Source organism: Quercus suber, unplaced genomic scaffold (genome assembly GCF_002906115.3).
Source record: "Quercus suber isolate HL8 unplaced genomic scaffold, Cork oak 2.0 scaffold_375, whole genome shotgun sequence".
NCBI classification, from domain to species: domain Eukaryota; kingdom Viridiplantae; phylum Streptophyta; class Magnoliopsida; order Fagales; family Fagaceae; genus Quercus; species Quercus suber.
This window is the reverse complement of record NW_027069827.1, coordinates 460138-481457: the sequence shown is the minus strand read 5'-3', so window position 1 is coordinate 481457 and position 21320 is coordinate 460138. Positions and strand designations below refer to the sequence as shown.

General features: G+C 33.7%; 1 protein-coding gene across 1 annotated transcript; it reads left to right on the top strand.

Annotated features, from left to right (window-relative positions):
* Positions 1-9760: 9760 nt before the first annotated feature.
* On the top strand, positions 9761-19259 carry LOC112025017 (histone-lysine N-methyltransferase, H3 lysine-9 specific SUVH3). The gene is made up of 3 exons (XM_065760628.1): positions 9761-9981; positions 10192-12672; positions 18899-19259. Exon 2 carries the CDS (start codon positions 10495-10497, stop codon positions 12607-12609), a length of 2115 nt encoding a protein of 704 aa, XP_065616700.1. The 5' UTR covers positions 9761-9981; positions 10192-10494; the 3' UTR covers positions 12610-12672; positions 18899-19259.
* Positions 19260-21320: the final 2061 nt, after the last annotated feature.

The window sequence follows — 21320 nt, the reverse complement described above, 5'->3', positions numbered from 1 at the left end:
GATTTGAGTGAATTGTAACTAAGCTAAGCTCTAACCTATATAAGGCATCGTGATTCTTTAAATTAAATAGATAATTATAATAAATAATTTAATAAGAAATAGACTGTAGAAGAAGATAAGGCACCACAATTAACCAGCCAAATTGGTATTGCAACATTGTTTGTGACGACTATTCATGTAATAAATTCAGTACCTTTTCTATATTTGTTTGTTATTTTCAAACTTTCAATGGATGGATGTAGACCAGCGAGGGTAAAAAAAAAAACATAGTAATTTATTCAGTGCTTTTGGAGTACAACAATATAAAACTATATACCATCTTCTCACATGGATGGTGTAATTTGCTAATTAAAATCAAGAGGAAGAAACACATTACTAAACTCTAATAGTATTCAATAATTTTTCTTAAAAATCTCATATTGTAATCCTATCCAGAAGGATTGGAAAATAATTTCATTTTATGTTGTTGCAATTTGTTGTGAAGGTTTACATTCGTCCACTTCATTCCATGGATCACAACCATATGAAATGATTGTGAAGTCTCACATGCCTCCATTGGACACCTCCGATTACAATTTATGCCACCAGAAAAATGGCGTCATTATGGACATTTTAAAATTTTCTTTTGGCCATAATTCTTTATACAACCCTAAAAGGTGCCAAGGTGCATCTTCACTGGCCATTCATTCTATATATCACCTAATATACACATAAATTATAATTCGATAATGGGAGAATGGAAATTTGAACCTTAAATATCTTTATTGAAAACACCCAAAAATATCAATTGAGTTACAAAGTTCCTAACTTTTCTTCACTTGGTGTGAGTTTGGATAGCAAATGCGGCTAGTGTTTGCGTTTTTTCCTAAGTCCCATACACTGTTCACGGGATCCGGAGGTACGGAGTTTAGCAAAAAAATTTTAAAACTGGGTCCCACAGACACTATTCATAGTTTAAAAATTATTTTGTTACAATGTTTTTAGCAATAAGCTTTTAGTTTTCAGGAATAAGCAATATCCAAATAGACCCTTATTGTAAAACACCGTAAATGAAATAGATTTCGCCACATTCTATAGTCGTTGGTAGGGGGCCAGTGGCCTATTAAGTGTAGAGTTCAATGATCGGGCAGATGATGAAGAAGAAATTCTACTCTTTCCTTCTAAATAAGATTTCTACCCTCATGAAATGGCCATCAACACATTGACATAAAATATGAAAAGCAATTAGAATGGTGGTAAAGACTAGATAAGCCACAATCATTGCTCTATTTGGATCTCCATCTGTGCCATATGATTCAACAATCTCATAATAGTCCCAAATACATTTGTGTAACTTTTTGTCAATGTTTCATTGTTTGATAACCTTTTGTTATGTTTTTAATAAATTTTTGTTATGTTTTTAATAAATTTACTATTGGATCAAATGTCTCCATATACCTTCCATGTTTACAAAAGGGGCCAAAATGGGGATATACCCCTTTCAGCCAAACTTTCCAGCAAAATGCTCCATGTCTGAAACTATTTAGGAATATATCCTTGTTTTAAACTCGATTTTCTAAAAATCGAGTTTTAATGAAAAACTTGATTTGGCAAAAATAAAGTTATAGGCAATGAAACTTAAAAATAAAAATAAAAACTACATGGAACTCGAGTTCCATGCAAGGTTTTTCAAGCAACTCGATTTTCGCCAAATCAAGTTTTTCATTGAAACTCGATTTTCTAAAAATCGAGTTTCAAAATAGGCATATCCCTAAATAGTTTCAAACATAGGGCATTTTGCTAGAAAGTTTGGCTGAGCGAGATAAAACCCAATTTTGGCCTTACAAAAGGTTCAAGAATTAATTCAACATGGTATGGTTGACCAGCATGGATTTTGGGTTAGCTCATCCTTGTTATTGCGATCCTTTGTCCAAACCATTGTAGCATTTGTGTCACCCAAGGCCAACTAAAAGAGTAGTGGATAAAACATAAAATCAACTAAACCTATAAAACTCAATTAGTTTTGAATCTTTGCTCTCAGTAGATCAACAAAATTAACCACAAGATGATCAGAGATCTATATATATCATTTATAAAAATGCTTAAATTGTTTACGATTTTTTAATTTAAAATTTACAAAATATAAGTATATGAATTGAATGGTAACTAACACATTGATTAACATGAATTTTGATGTGTAGGTTAAAAACAAAGAGAATGCCCCACTATTCCTAATTCAAGTAAATTATGAGTTATTCAAACATATAATCATGAGATATCATAATGAAAACACTATAAATAAATAAATAAAACACCTGCTTCTATATTTCTACCTGACATGTCATGAGCATATGCAAGTTCTTAATAATGGAAAAGCAAAATTGTATAGAAAAATTATCCAAAAAATGAAGAGAAATATTTTAGGCATGCTCTCTCTCTCAATGATTTTTCTATCATTATTTTTTTGCCAGTGTGATAACTAATTTGTTAGCGAAAATTGGAATCATAACCATAATATTGCCACCAACCACGCATAATTTTTATGGCTTTAATAATAATAATGTATATATATATATATATTGATTCAATATATAGTCTTTGTTCCATTATAGTAACTTTTTATTATTAAATTAGAATATCAATTAGTTTTTAGTGTATGTAAGATTCAAATCCAATTCTATATTTAATGACAAGAAACTTTACAATATGAGTTAACTGGAATTTAGACTTTTAAATATATATACATAATAATTTGAATCTTAAAAAGAGGGTTAAAAAACAATTCAATTCTTATTGGATTGATATGGATCAGATTCCTCATCATTTCATTATTCTAGTTTTGATAGTCTTTTGTTATGCAATAGTTTTTCTTTTTCCCATTCATTCAGTAAAATGGGTTACGTCCTATCAATGATTTTAGGGTTAGATATAATCATTCACCCAATACTATACTAATGTATTTGAAATATGCACCTCAAACTTTAAAATTTTGCATTTAATAATGTAGTTTGTTGTTAATTTCCAAATTTCACTCCGACTTCTAACTTAGTGAAAAAATAATAGGTTAGTGGAAAACTAATCAACTATGCACCCTAAACTACGAGAACATTTGCAATGTGCATCTTAAATTATAAAAGTATTTATAATTTGCACCATAAACTATAAGACTATTTGCAATTTACATTGTTAATGTGGACTCTAATTTAAATGGGTGGGTGGAAATAAAAAATCATTTTTAAATTAGGGTGTTGGTTTTCAGAATATTGAAGTTTAGGGTGAAATTGCAAATACCCCCTTTACTTTAGGGTGAATAGTTACAATTAAGTGATTAACTCTGTACTTTACATGAAACTAGTTTGTAACTAATGACGCATTTAAGAATAATCATAATTAGATACATATGGATTCTAAAAAAAGAGGAAAAAAAAAAAAGAAGAATAAAAAGAGTTTTTTTTTTTTTTTTTGAGAATAAAAAAATAAAAAGAGATACATATGGAACTCTCAATCTAAGTTTAATACTTTCTCCAAAAAAAAAAAAAAATCTAAGTTTAATACTATTAATGTTTATCTCAGAATTTTTTACTCTTGAGAAAAGCAGTACTCTTTGACAACTCTTGAAAAAACCATTGCAAGGATATAATATAGTACAGTTCTCATTATTCAATACTTTATTTTTAAGAANGTTAAAAACAAAGAGAATGCCCCACTACGAGAACTCTAAAATATTTAATCCCATAAAAATCTAATAAATGGTGTAACATTAAAGAAGAGATATATAAGGTCTATATGATCCTAAGTCCTAACATCCCCCAACCATTGCGCACTCTTAGTGTTGTAGTCACTTTACAAATATAAGTGTTTGTGGAGCATTGAGAATAAGGGCCGAGGTTCAAATCTTTAGAAGGGAGCATTCACACATATCATTTAGATTAGGTAAGTAGAATTTCTATCTTGTATATATAAAATAAATAAATAAAAATTCTAACCCCCCCCCCTCCCCTCTACAAATACATACACACACGAATTAATTGTAGAATAATCCTAGCTAACTTGATACATTTAATTTGATTATTGATAAGATAAATGAATACGTGTGAATTAAAAAAAAATATATATATATATATATATATATATAGAATCAGCTTTGACCATTCCAGATTAAGACCATCAGTAGGTTCACCATCCTACACCCCATCTTGTTATGAGGATCCTAGGTTTAGATCTTTACCAGATCTACATCAAAGCCTCCCGCAGTTCCCTATTTCTCTTAAGAATAGACCTACATCCCAGTGTAATACATCCAGACCTCTAGCACCTTTCCCTAAGTCCAGAAGAGACTTAGATCTAGAGCTCCAAGGTGTCCAGACCAAATCCCAGGTTAGCACACCCTGTTACACAGCCAAACAAGATTCAGTTGTTGATGAGGAAGAAAAGAAGAGTCAGAAACCTCCATCACCAACAGGTAGCGATATGGTAAATCCCTACCAATATATATATATATATATAAGGCAGTGTTTGACCTATTTGTAATTTTTTATTGCAATAATAAAGTTAGGGATAAAATAAAAAATTTATAGCATCCCCAAATTAGCCTACCAACTTACACATGAGCCCACCACAATCTATAGTTTATTTTTTAAAACAGCCGGTGTGTGAGGAAGTAAGCTAACATGAAAATGTTGTGAATCTTTGTTATGTCCCAAAAATGACTCTTGTTATAATACAATGAATTATGTTTATATATTTGTTTTTAAATTCAGTAAGGATAAAAATTTATTAAAAATACACAACTAGTTTTTTGGAGCATCGTAATTTTTATTTATTTATTAAAATTTATACTTGAACTGAATGATAAATTTTTGTGTCAGAGTTTTGTAGCTTAATGACATTTTCTAATGTTTTTAATAAAAATATCCATGATTTGAATCTCTCTTCCCCAAAATGTATGAAAAAGATCATAAATTTTTGTAGGTTGGAAATAGTTTCAAATGACTAATAGTAAATTGAAGTTTATTGGAATATAGGTTGGAAATAATTTTCAAAGAATTTAAAGTAAAATTTAAATATATATTGGAATATAATTGGACTTAAGTTTTAAAGAGAACTTGAAGTAGTTATAAATTAGAGGTACACTTGGTACAAAATTGGATTAGCTTTATTAAAATACATGACCCGAAATTTAAATAAATCAATTTAGTTTTTATCGAGCTTTCAATATACCATGTCATGTAAAAGCTTCTTCAATCCTATTAGCATCTCATCAACATATTGAGCGTGTCAAGCATACTGAGCATGACAATCAATAGTTTCTATGTCTTTGTTTGGAAATTGCTTATTTTTGGTAACTTATTTACATAATTTAGGACAAAAAAATTAAAAACTAATTTATTAAAAAAAAACTAAAAATTAGATGATTTGACATAAAGTTGAGAAAAAAAAAAGAATGACACCTGCAAATAGTGCATAAAACAAAAAACAAAATAAAATTATAATCCAATGCCAAATGCATACATACAATTTGATAATTTTTCAAACTTTGAGTGTTATAAATTATAATATATTAATTCTACCAAAACCACTACGCACCCTTGGCGCAGTGGTCACTCCACAAATATAAGTGTTTGTGGGGTGTAGGGGATAAGGGTTGTGGTTCAAGTTTTTAAGAGGAGGTTCATACACATATACACTTATATTAAGTTAAAGTAGAATTTCTATCTTGTATAAAAAATAAAAAGAAATCTACCAAAAAATAAAAAACTTATAACATTTTGTTTTGAGCTACTTAAAACTTTACTTTATTTTGTTATTATTATTATTATTTTTTACAAACAAAGGTATCCAAACCTTTTTGAGTATTTGACTATTTCCTTAAGTACATGCAATTAGGTGTGTCCAACCCAACCCGAAACCTGAGCAACCCAAGTAACCCGCCTAAACTCAAACTGGCAACCGCCCGAACCAACCACTTCGACGGTCGGTGACGGGTTTTCGTGCCCAAGACTCAACGTCGGCGGGTCGAGTGGCGGGTTTTCTTCTCCAAAACCCGAGCCACCCAACCCGACCGACGTTATATACAAATCCAGCAATATTCGGGAAGATCCAAGCGAGATTTGGTGAGATCCGGCAACATTCGAGGAGATCCAAGTGAGATTTGGTGAGATCCGGTGACATTCGAGGAGATCTAGGCTGATTTCGGCAATTTTTGGTGCAAATCTACTGGGTTCTTACAGATTTCGGCAAATTTTTTGAAGATTCCAACGATGTTTACAGAATCCGACGACTCTCTTCACTAACCGAACCAACCCGAACAACACCTAAACCCAAAACCGACTTGACCGAGTGACCTTGGCGGTCGGTTTCGGGTCCCTCCGCCTTCCACCCGACACCGATAGGTCGGGTCCGGGTTGGGTCCAAAATTGATCCAGCCTGACTCGTGGACAGTCCTACATGCAATCCCTCTGTCCCATACACTTATAACATATTTTTTATACTATATTTATCAACCATTTTTACCCCCTCCCAAATTAAAAAAGAAAAACTTTTCCACTTGCAAGTTTCTTGGTACTAGTAACATTTCCTTCCTTAATTGAAGTTAGGGGAAAAAAAAAAACATAAAATAAAAAAATGTGTTGTACATCCCTTAACAAATTTTGGCCTGTCAAATAACATTTCAAATCCAAGTCCCACTAATTATTAAATGCCACTGGAAATGAAGAAGACAAAATGTGAGAGGAGGCGGAAAGAGGGAAGTGTTGCTGAAAATTTTGGGGAAGAAATGAATTGAAATAAGGAGCTGAGCAATTGTAATATTAAAGGATTTAAGAAGATTTGACAATGCACTGCACATGGGTCCCACAAAGTCACTTTATTTACCAAATTGCCCATGAAAATTAGTTTTAAACTTTTGGAAACACAAAATTTTTGTTTCCAGTTTCCATCACCCAAACTCAAATTTTTGAATTTTGAATGATGGAAAAAACACCAAAAAACCAAGCCAAACACTCTTTTTTCCTTGGATCCCACGATATTTGGATTATGGGTGATGGAAATTGAGTTATATAACTCAGTTTTCATCACATCCAAACAAGCTCTAAGGGGTTGTTTAGATTTTGTGAAAACTAAGTTATATAACTCAGTTTTCATCATCCATAACTTAAAATATGTAGGACCCACAGAATAACCTTTGTTTGGGAAGATTTTTAAGTGATGTTTTCATCACTCAAAACTCCAAAAAACTGAGTTATAGTGATGAAAACTAAAAACACATTCAATGGCAAACTTGTTAAAAAAAAAAAAAAAAGTGTTGGGACCCACTGGTCTTTGTCAAGTCAGACTTTATTTCTTTCTCTCACCGAACATTCTCCTCTTTTCTTTCTTTTTTCTTTCTTCTCTTCTTCATAACAATTAACATCAAGAAGAAACTAAGTTCTACTTCTTCTTCTTCTTTTTTCTCGCCCTTCTCATTATAGAATTTTTTTTTTTCTTATTCGTTCTTCTTTACAGACCCTTTTCTTGGTGGGTTCATGGGTTGAGATCAATGGCGTTGGGTTTATGGGTAGAGATCAGTGTGTTTGTGGGTTGTTTATGGTGGTGTACTCCTTGATAGTTATTGGGTTTTTTGTACTCTCTTGATTTTGTTTTTGCGATCTTATTCACATTACTGAAAAATATGTGGGTATTGTGAATCTTGTTTTAGTTATGGTGTTGAGTTTCTACTGGGCAGAGTGTGGCATTGAGTTTTAGCTACGACTTTGAGTTTTTGCTTCTTGTTACTGTTCCAAAGTGGAAGGAAGGCGTGAAACGGAAGAGGCCTAAAAAACAAAAGATAGAAAGGGGATCATTTTGACTCAGCATGGTAAATGGGTCCCACCACTTTGTGCAAAATTTTGATTTATAGAAAACAAAATAAAAAAAACCAAACAAGTTTTAATTTGAGGGAGTGAAAAAATAAAAATAAGAATATGAGTTATGAAAACTGAGTTTGAGTTATAAGATTTGAGTGATGAGTGATAGTGTTTCTACCATCCAAACAAAGCTTAAGTAATTCAAACAATGTAATTAACACTATTTTTTTTTTCAAAAAAAGAAAGAAACAAAAAAGCACTCCATTAAATAACAACAACAGTATATGTACTTCCTAACATTTTTTAGCGAGTGAGTTTTGAAGTTTGGTCTCTAAGAAAGGGAAGAGACATCAGAACAACACTTGGATAAAGAAGGCGATTAAGATTCCTATACGTACTGCCTTCTTCTCTTACAACATGCTTGTCCACGAAAGCGAATAATTTTTTTAAATAGTTTTTTGGAGTTATTTATGTCCTCAACTATTATCCCATATTTCAAAATGTTCCAAAATCCTTAAAAATGTTTTATTTTAATCCTTATGTTTTAAGCTTGTGTAAAAAAAGAGTTCCTACAATTAATTGTTAGATTCAAGTTACCCTCTCCCACTAGTGACATGTTGGTTTTTTTTTTTTTTTTTTCATTATAAATAAAGTCTTAGCTTGGAGTGGTTAAGGGCTACTAACAATTAATTGGGACCTTTTGCTTTTATTTGTAGTTCAGAGTATTTGGCTCCACAGGAACAATGTTTGCTTCCAGAAGACTAAATCTAATCCTATGCTAAGCAAAGTCATTACCCAAGCTGGTTGTGGTGGTGTCATTAGAGATGTGTTGAGTAATTCGGTTCAAGGTTTTTCTAGAAATATAGGTGTTACTTCCAGTTTTTGGGCTGAGTTGTAGGCTCTAAGGAATGGTTTACTCCTTTATAAAAATCTCTAACTCTCTTCAATTGAAGTTGAATTGGATGCTAAATTTGTTATCGATATTTTCTCCAATATGAAGAACATTAATGGTCCTCCTAATTCCCTCCTTGATGATTGTAGAGGTTGTTGGCTATCTAGATTCCCCACCTGAAGATAACTCATTGCTATCAAGAAGTTAATAGATGTGCTAATGCTTTTACTAAAGTTGGTGCTATTCAAGTTTTGGACTTTGTTATTTACAATACTTTCACTCCTTTATTTTGGAGGAGGTCTTTTGTTTTGGATTTTCTAGTCTCTACCTTAATAAGCTTTGTCCTGCATCCTCCTCATTTTCTTTGTTTTTTGTTTTTGTTTTTGTTTTTTTTTTTTTTTTTAATTTTTATAGAAAAAGGTAAGTAAATGAAAAAAACAAATAAACAAATTTTAAAAATAAAATTAAAAAAAGTCAAAGAAGGAAAGAGATTGGATATTCAAATATATATATATATACACACACTTCTTTTATTTATGTTTAAAGTTTGAGAAAATGAAAATAGCAATTAATGACCTGCAATTTTGACACAAAACTTATTTATTTTATTTTTTTTTTTTCATGAATGAATTTTGACATAACTTTAGAAGTACCAAAATAAAACATATCAAAAGATAAGGATCATTTTAAAATATGAAGAAGTTTGACTCAAATATGCATGGGGTTATGTGGTAATTGAAGAGAGATACTCTCCCTACATAATTTTAGTTATATAAAATTTTCCCACTAGTCATGCTCCTTGTTTAAAATAGTAATACATATGAATAATTTTATGTATAACATAAAATATGTTGAAAGAGACATGTCCCAACTAAATTTAGAGCCAAACTTTGTCCTTTCATACGGGAAGCTAGTTACTGGTTAGGACTAAATAAATGTGTGATTATTTTATTAATATTTTTAGGCTTGGGGGTAAAACCGTAAAAGAAAACGAATAAGGTTCTCAAAGACACGTAACCAAGAAAAGATTTAAGGCACGGGAAAATGAAATTCGGACAAGAAATTCCTAGATGGCATAAGCAAAATGGCTTAGCGAGGCTAAGCTTAAGCACAGAGAAAGACAGCAACTTTGACAGACAAAGCTGCCCCTTTCTTTTTCTCTTCATTTCTCAAACTTTGTCTTCTCTTCTTCTTCTTCTGTATTTCTGTCTCTCCACTTCATTAAAGCCCCACCAACAATTAGTCAACTTTTCAACTTCCCAAAAGGTAACGATCTCGCTTACTCTCTCAAACTTTTGTTTCAAGTTTGAAGCTTTTTTTTTGATCCGATGATCATGTTCAATTTCAAGCCCGTGTAACACATGCACATGCATCTACTTCTTACTCTTATGAGTTTTATTTTGCTAAAAAACTGTGATTTGTTTTCAACAATGTGTACATAACCTTAATGTTGGTGTTGGTACTGTTTGTTCACAGAAGTTGCAGCTTTTAGGCTCAGACTTCTATGCTAATATGAAATAGAGAGTTGGGTGTTCTTTATATTTTGGAGAAGTGGGGGGTATTTATTACTTTTGTGAGGGTGTTTAGTGTTGTTTGGTTAAAAGGGGTTGTAATGGAAGAAGGGTAAGGTTGTGAAAATGGAGTTAAGAATTGTATAAAGTATTTAGTTTTTGTGTAAAAAGGAAAAGGAAGAAGTGGGTATTTGTTAGATTTGGAGGATAGAGTTGGGGAACTTGAATATTGTGTTGTTGTTGTTTGGTTGAAGGTGGTTTTGTTGTAATGGAAGGAGGGTCAGGTTTCAACTCTGTTCCTCCTTCGAACTCTTTTGATAAGTCTAGAGTTTTGGATGTGAAGCCTCTGCGTAGATTGAAACCAGTTTTCCCCAATGGTCCTCAAACTCCTCCCTTTGTGTGCGCCTCACCCCATGGCCCTTTCCCTTCTCAGTTTACACCGTTTTACCCATTTTGTGGGCTCCAAGGATCTCAAACCTCATCTGATAACCAGCAGAATCAAACCCCAATGCCAATGGGTCCTAATCCAACTCCTCTTCGGGCATTTCGAAGCTTGCAAGCAGCAGAATTCTCAGGTGCCTTTAATGGAGACACTGAGCCGTCAACAGGTGGGGATGGTGATGGGTTAAGAATGAATGAAGATGGGTATATTGAAGGTCAAAAACGCACAGGACCTAACTTGCGTGGCTCCAACTCGTCCCAAAAGAAGACGAGGAAAAATCAAGACCCTGGTTCTTCACGCCGTCCTGCTGCTACCAAAATGTCTCTTCCAACTATTGTTGTTACTGTTAGTCAAAGTGAACGGGATGATGGTAACAGGGAGGTGGTTAATCATGTGCTTATGACATTTGATGCGCTCCGGAGAAGGCTCAGCCAAATTGAAGATGCCAAGGAACAGACCACTGGGATTATCAAGCGTTCAGATTTAAAAGCCTCAAATATTTTGATGACCAGTGGCTTTCGGACAAACATGAAGAAGAGGATTGGAGCTGTACCTGGAGTTGAGGTTGGGGACATCTTCTTTTTTCGTATGGAATTGTGTTTGGTGGGATTACATGCTCAGTCTATGGGTGGAATTGATTCTCTGGTTGTCAAGGGTGATCTGGAAGAAGAACCTGTGGCTGTGAGCATTGTTTCATCGGGAGGATATGATGATGATGCAGAGGATAGGGATGTTCTGATTTATAGTGGTCAGGGTGGCAATTTTGGTAAGAGAGACAAACAAGCAGCTGATCAGAAGCTTGAAAGAGGTAATCTTGCTCTGGAGAGAAGCTTGAGGCGGGGCAACGATGTACGTGTCATTCGGGGTCTGAAAGATGTTGTTAGTCCTTCATCAAAGGTCTATGTATATGATGGCCTTTATAAAATCCAAGAGTCATGGATAGAGAGCAAATCTGGTTGCAATATATTCAAGTACAAATTTGTGAGGATGCCAGGGCAGCCTGATGCCTTTGCTGTTTGGAAATCAATTCAGAAGTGGAAGGAAGGTTTTTCATCAAGGGTAGGACTTATTCTTCCGGACCTCACTTCTGGGGCTGAAAGTACACCTGTTTCACTTGTAAATGATATTGATGAAGAGAAGGGCCCCGCTTATTTCACTTATTTTCCCACTCTCAAGTACTCAAAATCATTCAACTTAGCACAGCCTTCTTTTGGCTGCAATTGCCATAATGCATGCCAACCAGGTGATTCTAACTGCTCTTGCGTGACCAAAAATGGAGGTAAATTTCCATATACTACCAATGGTATTCTCGTGAGCCGGAAGCCATTGATATATGAATGTGGTCCCACCTGTCCTTGCTTTCCTAACTGTAAAAACCGAGTATCACAGACTGGTTTGAAAGTCCACTTGGAAGTATTTAAGACAGTGGATAAGGGTTGGGGCCTCCGTTCATGGGACCCTATTCGTTGCGGTACTTTTATATGTGAGTATGCAGGTGAAGCTATTGACAAAGGTAAGGCAAAGCAGGGTGGGGAGGAAGGTGAAAATGATGAGTATGTTTTTGATACATCCCGTATTTATGGTTCTTTCAAGTGGAATTATGAATCTGGATTGTTGGAGGGAGAAAGTTCTAATGAATCTAATGAGGAATACAAACTTCCATCTGACCTAGTCATAAGTGCTAAGAATGTTGGAAATGTAGCACGATTTATGAATCATAGTTGCTCGCCAAATGTTTTCTGGCAACCAGTTTTATATGAACACAATAGTCAATCCTTTCTACACATTGCATTTTTTGCAATTAGACATATCCCCCCTATGACAGAGTTGACTTTTGATTATGGGATTGCTGGCTCAGATGAGGTTGAGGGTAACAGTGCACTCAATAGGAAAAAGAAATGCTTATGCGGATCATCAAACTGCCGCGGTTATTTTGCTTAATATTTTAAGGTTTGCATACCAGCAGACAAGCATGGTGCCAGCAAATATGGTCCTGGATAGAAGGTTTGAAATCTCCCTCATTCGTACATGTTTTGTGACTACTAGCAAATATATAAACTTTTAAGCTCCTTATATTTTTATTTTTCTAAATGGCATGTTTGTATATCTTCGTTCCATATGTTGATTATTGTGTTTTATATTAAAAACTTGTGTGTTCTAAATTTAGAAGTAAATGGCAACTAAGGTAAGAAGGCATTTAACATTTCCTGAATCTCAAATTTGAAGGATTTCTGAGTTGTAAGTTTGCATAGTTTTCTGCCTAATTTCTTTGGTTATAGACTTAAATTTCCTTAGATATTCTTTGTAATGGTGTGAGGTCCCGTATGCAGAAGAAAGCTACTTAATGTATATCCTTGAGGTGATCTTAGATAGAAAAGCCAATGAGCTTTAGCTCAAATGTCACCTCCTCCCCTTGTAGCAAGGTGGAGGGTGAGTTTATGGGTTCAAGAGTCAAGACCCATTGGGTGTAACTTACCAATAAAAAGTATTGTTTTCTGGACAAACAAATAACTGCTTTTGTTTGATGATAAATTGAACGAAATGTAGAATAGTCAATGTTTGTGCATTGCTGTTACTGAGGAAAACTAACCACCAATCAAGCCTTTGTTTTGATCGATTTTTTAAAGATAAATTTTAACAGTAATTATTGGCTAAAGTGCAAAACATGCCCCTAAATTTTGGGGGTCTTTTGATTTTGCCCCCTAAAGTTTCAAAATTTTGATTTGACCCTTAATGTTAGGGGGTCGTTTTGATTGGCAGCCCCTCTGTCCATGTTTTTTGGTTGACCATTAAGTGCCACATAAGCTTGTTACCTATGCTAGTTTGTCCAATGAATAATGAGAAGTAAACTATGTAATTAAATAAATTAAAATAATTAAAATCTACAGCAATATACAAATAAATTTTTTTTTTTTAAATAAAAAAGATGGAGTAGCTCAGGCAAGATCTCCGATGGAAGGACACTGACATTGATTTTTCTCCGACGAAGCTGGAATCCACTCTCCTGTCTCTTTCTCTCTGGGCTGTTTCATTATCACAGTGCTCTTCAAAGAACCTAAACATAACAAAACCTCTTTGGTAGTATTAGTTTCTCAAAGTCAATATTGGACTAAGGAGGATATAAAATATGGAATTTAGGGATTGGTGTGTTAATCTGGGATGAACAAGGGAGAGTGGTGGTGGCAATGAGCAAAAAATTGCAGGTTCCTTTAGGAGCATTGGAGGTTGAAGCAAAAGCTGTGGAAATGTCTGTAATCTTTGTTCGAGACATTGGCATTCAGAACATTATTGTTGAAAATGACTCATTGGTTGTTTACTCGGCTCTACAAAAGGAAGCAGACATATCACCTGCTATTGATAACATCATAGCTGGAATGCTTATGCAGTTGCAATACTTCCATAAAACTGAAGTGAGGCACACATGATGGACAGGAATAAGGCAGCACGTGGTTTAGCCTGATATACCCAATTTGTGGATGATTTTGTAGCTTGGATGGAGGAAACTCCAACCATCATAGACTCTGAAATGATTTCAGATGTAACCCAGTTTTCTCATTTTTGATATGAAATAGAATCACTGGTTTCTGATAAAAATAAAAAATAAAAAAGAAGTGCTCGATCTCTTAGCCCATAGCTGTACTCTGCCTAAACAAAGGCAATATTGTGACAGCCCAGATAGGAAAATAACAAAACAAGGGCAATGTTGTGACACCCCAGATAGGAAAATAACAAATCCAAGTCAGGAACTGACTCCAGAATCTGATTAGAGGAGAACAAAGAAGTAGCTCGGCTATACCACTCTCTCATCCTCTCCTTTCTCACTTAGGCAATTTTTCAATAACTTTGTGGCATTCCTTATTGGTTTAGGCTTTGTTCCCTGTTATCTAATCTGGGCCTTCATTGTTTTCTGATATAGAAGCAATTTCCTCATCTGGGGTTTTCTTCTTGTTTTGTTATTTAGAAGCTCTTTCTTGGATTCTTTTGTTTTGGGGGCTATGAGGAAGAGGGAGAGAGAGAACCCTTGCAGGGTTTGCTCGATTCAGAAGGGGCCCGGCTCTTTCACAAAAGAGAGCAAAAGTTCCTGTTGTCATGATAGGGGGGAGTGGGTACTATCACTGATATGAAGAAGAGGTCTGTGGCATTTGTGGTCACCGGATTCTGGCTTTGTCAAAGAAAACTTTGATTCAGGTCAGCACGAAGCATTTGTGGTCACCGGATTCCGGCTTTGTCAAAGAAAACTTCAATTCAGTTGCCAATAAACTTTCTGGCCTCATATGAGAATGGAGAACTGGAGCATTTCTTTTCCATCGGAAATCTTTCCTGAGTTTCTCTATCTTTTTTATTTTTTATTTTTATTTTAGGATTTTTTTAATGCATTTAATTACATGGTTTACGTGGCATCATTTCATTTGACCAACTAGCATAGGTAACTGGCTGACATGGTACTTAACAGATACATCAGCAAAAAATGGACATACGGGCTGCCTTAGGGGGTCGGATCAAAATTTTGAGACTTTAGGGGACAAAATCCGAAGGCCCCCAAACTTTAGGGGTGTGTTTTGCACTTTAGCCGTAATTTTTTGTGGTACAATCTGTTTTCCACCTGTAAAGAAAAAGTATGGATTTTTTATTTTGCCTTTGATTGCCAACTTTATTGCATTTAGGTTTGAGTGGTTGATACTTTATATTGATATTTGTTCTTTCCATGCTTGAACAATAGGCAAGCTCTAAAGATTAATTTATAGTTGTTCTATTTTGATTGACAATATCTCATGTAAGATAGCTGGCTGCTTTCACTGTATGTTTTTTCAATGCAAATAATAGAGAAATAATTCATGCACTTTACTAGTGTCTNTGAGGTGGTAATTTATCTCTTATTCACAGAAACTGACGCAGGATAAAACCAAAAATGGTGGAAAACCCAAATTAAAGAACATATAAATAAAAATAACTTAAGAATCAGAACCTAAGCTTTCTTGGAATCACGATCAAGTACTCAGAGACTAAGTAGGTTTGACTGGAATCAGCACCAAGCTACTGTCCAATAGCACACTGTATAATAGCATGTTTATACAGACTAAGTAGGTTTTCTGGAATCAGCACCAAGCTATTGTACAGTAGCACACTGTATAATAGCATGTTTATACAGACTCCTAGGTCTAAACCCTATCTTTATTGACTTGGGTGAAAGCCATTACTGAATTACAAAATTAACCTTTTGATAAATTGTTAATTTTTTAATTCCATAATTGGGTTTTACACTACTTGATTCTCAAAAAAATAAAATAAAATAAAAAATAAAGGGAACAAATAATAATTGGGCTTTACTAAAATAACAATTTACCAAAAGGGTTGTTTTGTAATTCAATAATTGGGAAAAATGATCTTGACTCTGGGAAATTAAATAAGGTATTGTAAACTTAATTAACTAATAAGACCTAAATTAAAATCCAATGTAAAAATTGTTAAAATACAATTGACATCTAAAAAAATAAATAATTCAAATTAAAATACAATTATCTTTGTGCTTCATTTATCAGACACACTCTTCCCACTTGGTTGCCTCTTGAAAGGCATGAACTTGATTTGGGAACATTGGTAAATTAAAACTTGGGGATTGGTAGTTTGAAACTGCTATCTCTTCCTGTTTTGGTAGTTTGGGGATTTAGTTAGTATCTTGTTCCTTGTAATCAATTCTGCCTTCCAAAATTTTGAAGGTTCTGTTCTTATTCATAGTGTTATTGAAGAATTCTCAAGCATTGTTAAACAAATGTTGCCCTGAACCCTTTTGGTAGTTGGAGATGCTAGCTTATGATTTTGGATATCAGTCTCTCTCTCTCTGTTGGACAGCTAAATTGAGGGGATTCTCTTTCTAAATATAGAAGCTTGATACCCGAATTTTCTTGAGAAACTATATTTGTTCTAGATTTTATTCACAAGGGATTAGAGTAAACTCATTTGTTCATACTTTCCAATATTTGCACTGAATGTTTTCATAAGACCTTGCTTGGTATGATAAACTGAAATTGATCACAGTCCTGCATATTATTAATTGATTACATGTTCTCATGCTTGTTCTGGTAGTATGGTGACATATGTACTCATGCTTATTCCTGTTGTTGAGTTTTCATTATTTCATCTTGATTTTAGAGTTTTTGTTTTGGGAGGAAAGAGAAAAAAAAAAAGGGGTTGGGGGGGGGGGGTGTTGAATAAAAAATTAAATTTTTGGTCTTACGTGTCTTCCTTTTTTAGTGAATTTTTTAACTGACAATCTCTGATGTGTTGCTATGGATTATTTAACTTGGTAGCAATGTTTTTGTTGTTTGTAAGCATATGATAAAAGCCACATTCATGCTAAAAAACTTTAGGCACATGGAAAATATTCAATAGTGTGACTTCCAAACGTGGAGTTTAGAGTCTTTAGACTTGAACTTTTAAGATGATTTGCCGCATATGCCTCTTTAACAGTTATTTTCGTCTATAGGATAAAAAAGTTCATATAAAATAAAGTGCACTAAGAGGACAGACCTAATTGAAAGGAGGCAGAAAACTATAGGCATATAATGCTGGAACTGAACGCACCTTTGAATATGATAGAATTGTGTTTCTACTTCTCATCCAATGCCCTGTGCACCTTTGCACAAGGTGGGATCACAGTTTTTCTCCTTTTTCGTCTTCCACCTTTTTCTTCTTCCATATCAGACTTGAAACTACTTTTCTTTAGAACTTCAATGGATTTTTTTTTTTTTTTGATGGGGTAGAACTTCAATGGATTGGTTGGCTGCATTACGGAACCAATCATTTTTATCTTTTCTTGATTTCTTAGATTCTTGTAATTTTTGTTCTTGATTGTTTCAACCCTTGTACACTCCCTGTGTACTAGGGTGTTCCCCTTTTTTTTGACATCAATAAACTTATTACTTATAAAAAAAAACCTTTGAAACCTACTACTATTTTTTCTTATATAAAATTTTTAATTATTTTTATTTTTCCTTTAACCATATCCGTTCTTACATAAATAAACATGTAGGTATATACCTACTTATATATATATATATATTTTTATGTAAGTACCTTTATTTATTTTTCCGTTAGAAACCACATCCAAATCTAACAAAATAAACAAGATAAAAAACCTAAGAGAATGCAAAATCAAAAGAAACCAAATCCAACAAACAACCTATCAATGTGTATTTTGTTTGAAATTGAATACGAAGTCACTTTAAATTTCACTTAAAACTACCTGAATTGAAGATACATGTAAGTGATAAATGTAATACTAGGTTATTTGTAATTTGATGAATTCAAAAGTATCTTACATTGAAAATTATTTTCATTGAATTTAAGTCCTAAATAACAAGAACAATCAAGCCTTAGTTCAAAATTTTTTTGGTTGTTAGCTATGGATCCTCAATAAATTGTTTTCCACCATTCTATTCCATCCAAAGTCATACTCTCTATTACTTTTTTAATTGAAATGTCCTTAATTACTTTTACTAATGTTACTTCTGGTCTTCCTTTACCTTTTTTTTTTTTTTTTTGGCTTCGCAACTTTCTCATTGGTGCATTAATAGCTCTCTTTTGAACATAACCAAACAATTTCCAGCAACAGTCTCTCTTCATTTTCATTAAAGAAGGAGAGAGAAAGAGTAAAGGTCTAGGGCTACTTTAAGAGTTCCTTACGAATACCCTTACGTTACAATAAAATGACAAGAGGTAGCTCTAATGGGCTTGATACAAGGTTGCGTAAGCTAAATGTTAATAAGACTGCAGTTAAGCAGGCATAAAATATGTTGTACTTGCACTGTAGGCGTGACTCATGAGTCCCCTTTCCCAGCTAGAAGAGGAAGAAATGATTATAGGGCTGTGGAGCTTAGAAGTTAGAACAAAATTCCAAAGCTGAAGTATATGTATATCAGGTTGCATTCTAGAAATGTTTACATATTTTATTGGGTTAAAATGATTAGACCCTTTGTAATTTGAGACGCTCCAATTTTTACCATCTTACTAGGTTTCTTGTGGTTGGATGTTTATTAACTTGCTCAGTTTGATTGTTGATTGGAACTAAGTATTGATCATTGACCTGTTTTTTCATCCGTCAGTATGGGCAATCTTAATTTTTGTGACCAGTTTTTGTTCAATATATTACAATGGTTTACTTTATTCACCTTTTGTATGTCAAACGGTTTTGTTTTTCCTTATATGTGCTTCCACTTTTATCATGTAACAGGCACACCAACAAGGATTAAACACCGCGTCTGTTGGGAGCCAGTTCCGTCCAAAGTTCCTCTTAGATGGCCACACATTTTCCATTACTGTGACCAAGCTTAGCTGCTAGATTGTATGCTGTAAACAGTACTCCCCCACTTGGAATAGTGGTGTTTTGCTATCTTGTGTATGACTAAATGGTAAAGTTATTGGTTCTTGTAGTATAAAAGAATGGCCATGGCTGTCACCTTGAATGCTTTTGTAGCAGTAATTTGCATTTGTAACCATGTGTTGTGCCAGAATTCTATTGTTGACTTTTGTAGCTGTATTAGCAGTGCAAGCTCATGATGTTATCCTAAAACTCTTCTAATTGTTTTGTGAAAGCAGGGAAGGAATCTGTCTATAATCCATATACTGATTGGAGTTAAATCTAACACTAATGCTAGGCACAGCACACTCTCACAAATATTTTTCTAGGAATGTTGATGTTGGAATTTGTAATTGGAGCAATATCATTTCATGTGGGTCAACCACTTACATTACCGCTTACATCATTACATGGTTAGCATAAAAAACTCATGCTATCTATAAACTATTAATAATTTATTTGTTTTAAGTAAGCTAAACCTGTGCATTTATAGATTAGATGATTAGCGACATTTTATTGATATAAAATTTGGAGTTCATAATAATAATAATATAATAAAAATTAAAATAATGTTAAAATTGACAAAATAGTAATCTAGTGTGGGTGTAACTGAAATAGTACAATTAGGTATATTCAACTGTGCCTCACCCCAATTGAAGGACCATAATTTGTGGTCTGGTTCAACAAATTTAAAAACATATCAAGAATTTTGGGTATCTTGCTAAAAGACAAAGTTGAGAGAGAGAGAGAGAGAGAGAGAGAGAGAGAAGGCTAAAAAGTACAATTCCAATTCTGATCAATCTAATCAATTTTATTAGTAAAATTATACCACACCAAATCATGTTGTCGTATTCAAGAAATTGATGACAACCTTCATTCTCAATTGGCTATGAGGACCATGCATTAAGATATTCTTAGAGTTTTTAATTAATTCCATCATAATGTCCCTAAAATTCTATTCATTTGTTTTTTAAATAAGTAGATTGGATTTTGAAAGCTCACCTGTTTTTAATTAATTCCACCATAGTGTCCCTAAAATTCTATTCATTTGTTTTCTAAATAAGTAGATTGGTTTTTGAAAGCTCACCAATAATTTAAATAGGGGTAATTCTATTGTACCCCAAAAAAGGGGTACAATACATACTAGTAGGCAACTTGCTCATCACTTTCATGATGTTTATCATTTTCTAATTAACATTAATGTGTGTGATTAATATCGATATATTAATTAGCTAATTAATTAAGTATTTCTTTATTTAGTTATACATATTTATATATTTTATAAGTAATGTTTTTTAAGGACGAAATGGGTAATTAGCCATAATTACCCAACTATATAGTTAGTTGGCCCGGTTTGCAAACTAATATGGCTATGTTCTTACCAAGCACCTTGGTTCGAATCCTAATGTAAAGGGAACTAGTTAGTTAGTTACTAGTGCAATAGTTCTAATCTCAACCTTTGATTTAATCCAACGATTGCAAATAATTGCGACGTCATCAACCCATGTCTCACCAGGTGTTGGGCTATCTTTCTTCTCTTCACCTCTTTTTCTATTGTCTGACCGTGGCCACATCTGGAAGCCTCCGAGGCTCACACGACCACCACTAGTGGTGCTTACCGATCTAACCTTCTCCTCTCTTAATGTCTCTTTGTTTTGCTCGTTCTCTCAAGTTCAGCCATGGCCAAGCTTCTGCTTGCCCCAACACCACCATCTCTATTGGTGCTTCTCAGCAGCATGACGCTGCTAACTTTGGGGTCCCCTCTCTTTTGATGTTTTTCGTTGTTTTTGTGTTTGTTGAGTGAGTACCAAAATCGAGTTTGTAAGACTCAATTTCAATTTGACAGAAAACGAGTTTGATGGAAAAAAAAAACCGGAGAAGAAAGATAGCCCAACACATAGTGATATATGGATCGATGACATTGCAATTATTTACAACTATTAGATTAAATCAAAGGCTGAGATTAGAACTATTGCACCCCGTGCATTGCACGGGATCTCAAATCTGATTTATGCTAGCTCCGAACAAAAGATAGTCTCATCTTTTTTTTTTCTTTTTTTCAGGTCCTTTGTTAGTTCTGTACGTCTACTCTTATTTCTGTTTTTTTTTTTTTTTTTTTTAATAATTTTTTTTTAAATTTTTTATTTTAGTACTCACGTCTTTCTATTTCTGTTTTTTCACTGCTCCACGACTCCTCTTTAAAAAGTTGACGAGTACTGGCATGCAGAAATCAGTAAAACTCCATCTTAAATGCTTTGCTAATTTTTTTTTTTTTTTTTGAGAAGCAAATGCTTTG